The sequence below is a fragment of the Cebus imitator genome, unplaced genomic scaffold, assembly GCF_001604975.1.
Source record: "Cebus imitator isolate Cc_AM_T3 unplaced genomic scaffold, Cebus_imitator-1.0 Scaffold427, whole genome shotgun sequence".
Taxonomy (NCBI): Eukaryota; Metazoa; Chordata; class Mammalia; order Primates; family Cebidae; genus Cebus; species Cebus imitator.
Genome location: NW_016107742.1, coordinates 383,126 through 393,689, shown reverse-complemented (window position 1 = coordinate 393,689; position 10,564 = coordinate 383,126). Strand labels below are relative to the sequence as shown.

General features: G+C 48.3%; 1 protein-coding gene across 2 annotated transcripts in view; it reads left to right on the top strand.

Annotated features, from left to right (window-relative positions):
* SSR2 (signal sequence receptor subunit 2) overlaps positions 1-4,299 on the top strand; it is a 12,709-nt gene extending 8,410 nt beyond the window's left edge. For both annotated transcript variants that reach the window (XM_017509975.2, XM_017509978.2), the window contains exons 5-6: positions 839-916; positions 3,697-4,299. In XM_017509975.2, the coding sequence (XP_017365464.1) occupies positions 839-916; positions 3,697-3,807 (189 nt within the window). In that variant the 3' untranslated portion in view covers positions 3,808-4,299. The remainder of the gene's footprint in view (positions 1-838; positions 917-3,696) is intronic.
* The last annotated feature ends 6,265 nt before the right edge of the window (positions 4,300-10,564 follow it).

The window sequence follows — 10,564 nt, the reverse complement described above, 5'->3', positions numbered from 1 at the left end:
AAAAAAAAAAAAAACAAAAAACAAACAAACAAACAAAAAAACACAGTCAACCATAGAACGGAAAGAACTAACACTCAATGCACCTTCTACATTTTCTTTTTTCATAAACTACATGGAACCATATTCTTCTTAACCTAGCTGTGTTTTCACATCCTGTATCATTTTTGCTTTCAGAACCAACCTCAGGACTCTCTGGTTCTACCTGGTAGTTGATGGGTTAATGAACATAAAAACAAAGGCTTAGCTGCCACTTTAGAATAAAGTTGTTTGCAGCGTGCTCCAAACTCTTGGCCTCCTCTCCAAGGCAAAGGAATGTGGGCCAGACTCAGCCTCTCCTCTAGTAATGTACATTTGGGTAGGGCTTTGTACTTCACTGTATGCTTCTGCTATTTCATTTGAGCCTCACATTAACTGTGTGAAGTAGAGTATGTTTGCTGGAGGAATAAGTAAATGAGTAGCAAGGGTAAGTCATTCCACTGCACACCCTGCCCTGTAGAGGGGCCAGTGGTAGTGAGCAACTTCACTCTTTCCAGAGTCTGAGGCTCAGACAGAAGAATTTGGCTTTAATTTCAGTTGCATACCTGGCCTACCCTGTTTACTAAATGTTCACCAAGGGGTATTTTTCAGGTCTTCTGGCTCCTGTGTACTCCTCTTTATAACACACTAAGAGAATCATCCAACTCTTTCTAGCCAAAAGCTTTCCCTCATCTTCTTGAAGTTCTCCTGGGCCTTTGAGAACTAAGAATCTAATGCATAGAATTGGGTTGCTTGGGACCACCCTTTTTCAGATTAGATGAGTTGGAGATTTGCCTTAATGTCCTTCTTTTCTTCTTTTCAGATTGGCTCTACCAGTGCACCTGGACAGGGAGGAATCCTGGCTCAGCGGGAGTTTGACCGGCGATTCTCCCCCCATTTTGTAAGCTTTGTAGTGTTCTCTCTTATCAGTCCCTTGGTGTGAGAATGCCCTTTTCATTCTGGACCCCCCTGGCTTCCATAGACTTGTTTTGTTGGTTGGTTCTTGCCCTGTCTGTCTGTTTTTTGGTGTCTGATATAGATAGTATCAAATAGATTGATTTAGCCATGTCCAGAGATTTTTGGCAATGAGATCACAGTTGCCAAAACCATAAAACTGACTTGAGTAGAGTCCCATCTTTGAGTACAGACCCATCTTAGACTCCTGGGTCTATTTTGAGGTTTAAAAAATATCTGGTTAGATTCAGAGGGTCATAGATGATTGAGTAGGTGAAGTGGGAACTTTATGGTGGTCTAGTCCAGGAAAGAATTTTTTGAAGATTTGCCTAAAGTACGGAATGCAGGAATTCATTCAGTAAATAAGTATGATGTTCCAAATTATATGCTCATTCTATGCTCTGCTTTGGAGAAACAATGATGAATAAGACACAGTCCCTTCCATTAAAGATCTTACAGGCTGGCTGGGCACCATGGCTCACGCCTGTAATCCCAGCACTTTGGGAGACAGAGGCGAGAGTACTACTCAAGGCCAAGAGTTCGAGGCTGCAGTGAGCCATGATCACACCACTGCCCTCTAGCCTGGGTGATAAAGCAAGAACCTGTCTCTAAAAATAACAAGATCTGGGAGTTGCGGTGGCTCAGGCCAGTTGTCCTGGCACATGAGGAGGCGAGGCTACGTGCTCAAGGCCAGCCTGGGCAACATAGAAACCTCTCATCCATTAAAATAAAAATTTTTTTTTTTTTTTTGAGACGGAGTTTCGCTCTTGTTACCCAGACTGGAGTGCAATGGCGCGATCTTGGCTCACCGCAACCTCCGCCTCCTGGGTTCAGGCAATTCTCCTGCCTCAGCCTCCTGAGAAGCTGGGATTACAGGCACGCACCACTATGCCCAGCTAATTTTTTGTATTTTTAGTAGAGACGGAGTTTCACCATGTTGACCAGGATGGTCTTGATCTCTTGACCTCGTGATCCACCCGCCTCGGCCTCCCAAAGTGCTGGGATTACAGGCGTGAGCCTAAAATAAAATTTAAAAATTAAAAAAAAAAAAAATAACAAGATCTTAGGCTGGGCGTGGTGGCTCACGCCTATAATCCCAGCACTTTGGGAGGCTGAGGTGGGCAGATCACGTGAGGTCAGGAGTTCGACACCAGCCTGACCAACATGGAGAAACCCCATCTCTACTAAAAAAATACAAAATTAGCCAGGTGTGGTGGCGCATGCCTGTAAATCCCAGCTACTCAAGAGGCTGAGGCAGAATTGCTTGAACCCAAGAGGCGTAGGTTGCGATGAGCCGAGATTGCGCCATTGCACTCTAGCCTGGGCAACAAGAGCAAAACTCCACCTCAAAACAAACAAACAAACAAAAAACCCAAGATCTCATGGGCTCATAGAGGACTCAAAACAGGTAAATGGGGAAAATGCTATGATAGAGGTTATATGCCAGGTGCTGGAGGAACATGCAGCAGGAACGTCTAAAGAGAGGAGGCTTTCTGGAGGAGGTAAGGAAGGGCAAGCACTTGAGGAGGGCGGCCAAGATTGAGAAAAGAATGGTGTGACTCAGGAATGGCAAGTAGTTTATCAAGGCTGAAGGGCAGAATGTGAGGTGGAGGAATGGAAACGAGGGGGCCTGACATGCAAACAAGGGCTACATCATAGGAGGCTTGACTATCAGGGGCAGGACCAGGGGGGCATCTCCATTCTTCAAGATTGTCTGGAACAGAAGCTTCTCTTCGAGTCTGGTTTGGATCAAGTGAGTCCTTTGGCTTCACAGCTTGAAAGATTGGTCTTTAGCGAGCCATTCTATATCAGGATTGGTCAGAGAGGAACCTTCCTGGCCAAAGTTCTGCTTAAAATTTGTGCTGAGTTGGCAGGGCATGGTGGCTCACACCTGTAATCCCTGCACTTTGGGAGGCCAAGGCGGGCGGATCACAAGGTCAGGAGATCGAGATCATCCTGGTTAACACGATGAAACCACGTCTCTACTAAAAATACAAAACATTAGCCGGGTGTGGTGGCACGCGCCTGTAATCCCAGCTACTTGGGAGGCTGAAACAGGAGAATCACTTGAATCTGGGAGGCAGAGGTTGCGGAAAGCCGAGACCACGCCACTGCAGAGGGAGACTCCATCTCAAAAAAAAAAAAAAAAATTGTGCTGAGTTAGGCCTGGTGGCGGGCACCTGTAATCTTTGCTACTTGGGAGGCTGGAAAATCACTTGGGCCCAGGAGTTTGAGTCTGCAGTGAGCTATGATTGTGCCACTGCATTCCAACCTGAGTATCAGAGTAAGACCCTATCTCTAAAAAAAATTAAAATTAAAAATTAAGAAAACTTAGTCTGGGTGTGGTGGCTCACACCTGTAATTCCAGCACTTTAGGAGATCAAGGCAGGAGGATCACTTGAGCCCAGGAATTTGAGACCAACATGGGCAACATAGTGATATTTTGCCTCTACAAAAAATTAAAAAATTAGCCAGATGTCCTCATGCACCCCTGTGATCCTAGCTACTGAGAAGGCTGAAGTGGGAGGATCACTTGAGCCCAGGAGGTTGAGGCTGCAGTGAGCTGTGATCGTGCCACTGCACTACAGCCTGAGTAAGAGAGCAAGATCCTGTCTCAAAAATAAATTTGAGCTAGACTGTTCCCTTTCTCATTGAACTCATATTTTCCCTGGCTTCTCCTGTGTCCTAATCTAGATTTCTAACCAAGGTGTTTGTTTTCCTTCACAGCTGGACTGGGCAGCCTTTGGGGTCATGACCCTTCCCTCCATCGGCATACCCCTGCTATTGTGGTATTCCAGCAAGAGGAAATATGACACTCCCAAAACGAAGAAGAACTGAGTGGGCTTCCACAGCCCTCCTCTCCCAGGAAATCCAGGCTCCTCTCCCAAGAAATCCAGGTGCTTTCCAGACTCCAAAGCGTACCTTAAATGCAATCTCTTCTTCTCCCTTAGCCCTTGGCCGCATTCTCCTCCCTGCTCTCAGTCATAGTGAAGGACCAGGCCTAGGAGTCTATGAGAGCCTCCTTGGTTCCATCGTGAAGCCATACAAACAGGAATGCCTTTGGCAACAGCCTTGAGCCTAGAGGGCCCTCTGGTACCCCACTGAGGTGCTGTTGGTTTATTGCTGGCAATGTGAATTCTCTCAGGGGTCTAGGAGGGGTACTTCGGAGACTGCCTGACACCATCCCCATCCCCTGCTCACCCCTCTCAGAAGAGGGTGGAAGATGAAATGAAAGCTATGGGACTCTTGGAGGACAGATACCCAGTCTCTGTCCTGGGTTAGGGAAGTGCTTACTAAAGGGTTTTCTAATAAAAACAAATGCCACATTGACTTGTCTGTTTTCTTCGCACCAGGGTGAGCACAGGTAGTTATTGGAACTCAGTACCTGAGTGCCCAGACCCCTGGGCAAGCAAGCTCAGTCTGGCCTTGCTGTAGAGACTGTGGGTCCTGTTCCCAGGGAGATATCTGCCCTTTGAATCTTTGGCTTCTGCCCTCATTTTGCTTGCCAGGCAGCTCCTCTTCATGGCAGGAGAAGACAGGACGGGGAAAGATGACCTGCAGAGGAACAGCTCTTCTCATGCCCCCCCATCTGATTCATTGACTGAGTGTTCTTGAAAAGAACCTGGCCAGTCCTGGAATGTCCAACCTGCATCTAGCTTTTCTTGAGCTTTAATTTTACTTTTTTTTTGAGACAGAATCTCACTCTGTTGCCCAGGCTGCAGTGCAATGTTGTGATCTCTGCTCACTGCAACCTCCACCCTCCGAGTTCAAGCGATTCTCCTGCCTCAGCCTCCCGAATACCTAGGATTACAAGCACCCACCACGATGCCCAGCTAATTTTTTTTGTATTTTTAGTAGAGATGGGATTTCATCATGTTGGCCGGGCTGGTCTCAAACTTCTGACCTCAGGTGATCCACCCACCTTGGCCTTCCTTTTTTATTTGAGAGGGAGTCTTGCTCTGTTACCCAGGCTGGAGTGTAGTGGCACGATCTCAGCTCACTGCAACCACCACCTCCTGGGTTCAAGCGATTCTCCTGCCTCAGCCTCCCGAGTAGCTGGGATTACAGGCACCCACCACCACACCCAGCTAATTTTTGTTTTTTGGTAGAGATGGGGTTTTGCTATGTAGGTCAAGCTGGTCTCGAACTCCTGCCCTCAAATAATCCGCCTGCCTCAGCCTCCCAAAGTGCTGGGATTACAGGCGTGAGCCACCGCATCCAGACCCTTTTTTGTTTTTTTAATTTTTTATTTTTTGAGAAGGAGTCTTGCCCTGTTGCTCAGGCTGGAGTACAGTGGCGCAATCCCAGCTCACTGCAACCTCCACCTCCTTGGTTCAAGCAATGTTCTTGCCTCAGCTTCCAGAGTAGCTTGGATTACAGGCGCGCACCACCACACCTGGCTAATTTTTAAATTTTTAGTAGAGATGGGGTTTCACCATGTTGGCCATGCTGGTCTTGAACTCCTGACAAGTGATCCTCCTGCCTCAGCCTCCTAAAGTGCTGGGATTACAGGCATGAGCCACCGCACCCGACCTGAATTTACTCTCAATGCCTCTGTTCTTTGAGCTCTGGCGGGGAAGAAGTGCCTGGATCCCTTGAGTTTGACTCTAAGTGTGACCTATGGAACGGCAGTGACTTTTGCTGAAGCAACAGTGGGGAGAAGCCACTCTGAGCTGACTCTGTCCAACCCAGGAATGCCGTGGTCTGAGAACAGCCTCCCAGGCAGGAGGGAAACCCAACAAACACAGGCTTTGTTCCTGCTACCGAGTTGCCCAGTTTAGATTCAGATTCCCCGGCTCCCCTGCCCAACTGGTTTAACCTTTCCCTAGCCCAGCAGTCGGTGCCTTCAGGCCCCAGGAGGATGAAAAGAACATGGAGACAACGGGAGGCTCCAAATGGAGTAGCCCTCTGCCAGCTCACATCCCTCTTTCAGGGGCTGCAGCTTGGACATCCCGGGACTGGCCAGGTTAGAGGCAAGGAAGATGTCTTTGCTTTTGTTCATTGTGTTCCTGGTAGAGACCCTGGGACTTGCTCAGGAGAATGGGGAGGAAAGGGCAATGAGTCAGAGGCCTGGGGTTGAGAACAGGTGTGGGGAAGGGAAAGGGAGCTAGTCTGATACACATCATTTTGCTCTCTAGGACTATGGAGTGTTAGTCTCTGAAGGAGGAAATGCTATTTTCCGTCTGTGTAGTCTCCAAGGAAGATATAATGAGTTAACCTATAGGGGGAGGGGCTCTGGCTTAGAGGACAGGGCAAACTTCATAACTCTGAAAGGTAATACAGGTGTTCCTTGACTTCCAATAGGGTTATCAGGACATAACCCTGTTGTAAATTGAAAAATGCCTTAAGTTGAAAATGTATTTAATACACCTGACATACCAAACATCATAACTTTGCCCATTCTACTTTAAACATACTCTGAACACTTACATTCGCCTACAGTTGGGCAAAGTCATCTAACACTAAGCCTATTTTATTTTATTTTTATTTATTTTTTGAGATGGAGTCTCACTCCATGACCCAGGCTAGAGTGCAGTGGCACAGTCTCGGCTCACTGCAACCTTCACCTCCCAGGTTCAAGCGATTCTCAAGCCTCAGCCTCCCAAAGTAGCTGGGATTACAGATCCCCGCCACCATGCTCAGCTAATTTTTATAATATTAGTAGAGTGGGGTTCACCATATTGGCCAGGCTGGGTCTCGAACTCCTGAGCTCCAGTGATCCTCCCAAAGTGCTAGGATTACAGGCGTGAGCCACTGCTCGTAGCCCACAAAGCCTATTTTATAATAAAGTGTTTGGTTGGGCACAGTGGCTCGTGCCTGTAATCTCAGCACTTTGGGAGGCTGAGGTGGGCAGATCATGAGATCAAGAGATTGAGACCATCCTGGCCAACATGGTGAAACCCCGTCTCTGCTGAAAAAAAGAAAAAATTCAAAAATTAGCTGGGTGTGGTGGTGCATGCCTGTAGTCTCAGCTACTTGGGAGGCTGAGGTAGGAGAATCGCTTGAACCCAGGAGGCGGAGGTTGCAGTGAATCGAAATCATGCCACGGCACTCTAGCCTGGCGACAGAGCGAGACTCTGTCTCAAAAAGTAAAATAAAGTGTTGAATATCTCATGTAATTTATGGACTACTGCACTGAAAGTAAAAAAACAATGGTTTTATGGTACTTGGAATAGGGTTTCTACTGGATGTGTATGGCTCTCACTCTTGTGAAGTCAAAAAAAAAAAAATCTTAAACCATCATAAGTCAGGGACTGTCTGTATAAGATTTCTTCCTTAACCTGAACTCTGAGAGGTGCCCCTTTCCCAAAAGCTGGGGTGTCTTTATTGTACTTTCCCTTACAAAACTCGGCACTTTGTGTCCTAGCCCTTGTCATGGAGAAGGCGACTAGGAGGGAAACCCAGGCCTGACACACGTGACAAGAGAAGCATTGTGAAGGCAGTTGGTGTCACAGGCACCTTGAAAAAAGGCCAAAGCTAGGTACCTCATCTCCTAAGAGATCAACTTTCTTGGAGTCAGGATGGAATGTGAACCTCCCTTAAGTAGTGGCATTGGAGGATGAAAGAGCCTCTAAAATCTATAGATAGTCTCAGCTGGAATAGTTGGCTTTAGGATTGAGCCCTCTTAACTTCTTGAGGTAATTTAATAGGTGGATGAGTGGCAGACAACACTCCTCCATTCTAACTGAAAACCACCTTAGGGAGGCATGAACCTTGATCTCAGGATTGTGTGCAGATCTGTGAGGGGAGAGGAAAGTAAGCAGTGATGCCACATCCTTCCTGGAGGCTGGGTACCAAACCGAGGCTCCTCCCTAAAAGGCAATACAGATAGGTCAGCCATCAGCCTGTTTCAGGTGCCCCCACCCCTGGAGACCAGCCCTCCAGCCCTCCCTCATTGTGCAGACTTTCAGCCGGTGTCTGCTTACCCACACCCTGCCCCAGTACCAGGAAGAGCCAGGTACCTTGATTTCCGCCCCCTTCTTGTAATCAGCTTTGACACTCGAAGAAAGCAAATGGGAAACAGGTAAAAGAACTTCTACAAAGTGGCAGGGTGTGGTGGCTCACACTTAACAATCCCAACACTTTAGGAGGCCGAGGCAGGCAGATCACGAGGTGAGGAGTTCGAGACCACCCAGACCAACATGGTGAAACCCCATCTCTACTAAAAATACAAAAATTCGCTGAGTGTGGTGGTGCATGCCTGTAGTCCCAGCTACTCAGGAGGCTAAGGCAGGAGAATTGGATGAACCCGGGAGGCGGAGGTTGCAGTGAGCTGAGATTATGCCACTGCACTCCAGCCTGGACGACAGAGTGAGAATCCATCTCAAAAAAAAAAAAATTCTACAAAGCTGGAAGTAATGGAGTGGTTCAGTGAAAGGGTGAGAAGTTACCAAGGCTTAGTCCCTTGAGAAAGCAGTTAAGGGTGGGGGAAGCAGCGTATGCCATGGAGGCAGGAGTACTGAGTCCCAGCCCCAACTCCACCCTCACTGGCTGTATGGCCTTGGGTAAATCATGCCCCCTTCTCAGGAGGCTGAGGTAGGAGGACTGCTTGAGCCCAGGAGTTCAAGGCTTTAGTGAGCCATGATCCTGCCACAGCACTCCAGCCTGGGTGACAGAGTGAGACCCTATCTCAACAGAAAAAAAAAAAATTTTTTTTTTCCTGAGACGGAGTCTCTGTCACTGTCCTAGGCTGGAGTGCAGTGGCACAATTTTGGCTCACTGTAACCTCTAGCCTCCTGCATTCAAGAGATTCTTCTGCCTCAGCCTCCCAAGTAGCTGGGACTATAGGCACATGCCACCACGCCTGGCTAATTTTTGCATTTTTAGTAGAGAGGGGGTTTCACCATATTGGCCAGTCCCGTCTCAAACTCCTGACCTCGTGATTCGCCTGCCTTGGCCTCCCAGTGCTGGGATTACAGGCGTGAGCCACTGTGCCTGGCCAAAAGTTATACACACACACACACACACACATATATATAACATGTCATTTATATATTATGTATATAAATTATATATAGATACATAATAGCTTTCCCTCTTGGAGCCTGTTTCCTCATCTGGACAATCACGAAATTGTTTAATTAGAGGATTTTTGAGGACCCCTCACCAGTATGATAGGGCGGGCGTCACCCCTGTGTTCTTATAAAGTGAGGAGCATTAGGAACAACCACTGTCACTTTCTCATTGTGTGGGTGGGGCCCAGCCAGGTGGGGAAGGGCACACACAGTTCTGCATCTGGCAGCAGAATTTTCAAGCAAGGATAGACCACAGATTACCTAATTTAATCCTCTCATTTAATAGGTCAGGAAAGACGCAGGGTGAAGTGGCTTGTCCAAGGTTGCCCAGCCAGTGGCAGCTAACATTTTATTTATTATGGACCCAGCATTTACGTTCCACTTTTGGACTTTGTTTGCACATGTCTCATTTAACATCTGCATTTTACAGATGAGGAAATGAGGCTAAATAGGGGACTCAGGGCCCTGTAACTAGTGAGTGGCAGAGCCAGCCATCTTCCAAGTCCAACTTGCCCTTTCTACCAGACCACAGGAGGCGAGGAGGGTTCCCCATTACCTCAGGAAGTCCGACTTCCGCCCCAGCTGTCCTCTGCCCCAGGGAAAGCAGAGAAGGTGAGTCAGCCCCTGCCCCACCCCAGAAGCTGTTATCTGGGAAGAGAGTGGAGGAGCTGGTCAAATATCCCGCTGGTATCCACAACAAGCCATGAGCCCTGGGTATGCTGAGTTGCTTGGTCACGTCGGTTCCTGGTGCTGACGCTAGGGCCCTTCTCCGTGGAGCTGCCTTGTAACCGCTCCACCCTGTACTTTCATCACACACACAAAATACAACCTTTCCTCCATTGCTGTAACCTGCCTCTTAAAGGGACCGACAATCGGGGCTTTTTGTTTGTTTTGAGATGGAGTCTCACTCTGTTGCCCAGGCTAGAGTACAGTGGTGTGACCTCGGCTCGCTATAACCTGTGCATCCCAGGTTCAATTGATTCTCCTGCCTCAGCCTCCCCATTAGCTGGGATTACAGGTGTGCGCCACCACGCCAGGCTAATTTTTGTATTTTCAGTAGAGACAGGTTTCACCATGTTGGCCAGGCTGGTCTCGGACTCCTGACCTCAAGTGATCCCTCCCCGGCCTCCCAAAGTGCTGGGAGTATAGGCATGAGCCACAGAGCTTGGCGGACCATCAGTTTTGAAGCCAAATTTGAGAGGACGAAGGATCCCCCGCTGCCCCCGCTGAGGACCCTGCTGTGAAGTAGGTTTCCAGCAGCAGCTGTTTCTTTCCCTGAGATGTCTGCTTTCTCCCTTCCCCAGTTTCTCCCTGACCCTGCTGGAGAGAGGGTGAATGTTCCCTGGGCTGTCAGCTTCCTACATACCCTCTCCTCAGGGTGACCCCGGCATGGCTTCTTGTATGTGTTTCCACACAAGTCTGAATTTTCTGTAGCCACCCTGTGTTCAGGAAATGCTGAGGACAGAGGGACCCAGGAGTCCCTGGGATCAGTGGTGGCACTGAAAGGGTTAAGGGCCTGGGCACAGCACTGTTTAGGGTGTTTGAAGTAGGGCGGGGAAGGGAAGGGCTATAGTGGTTGA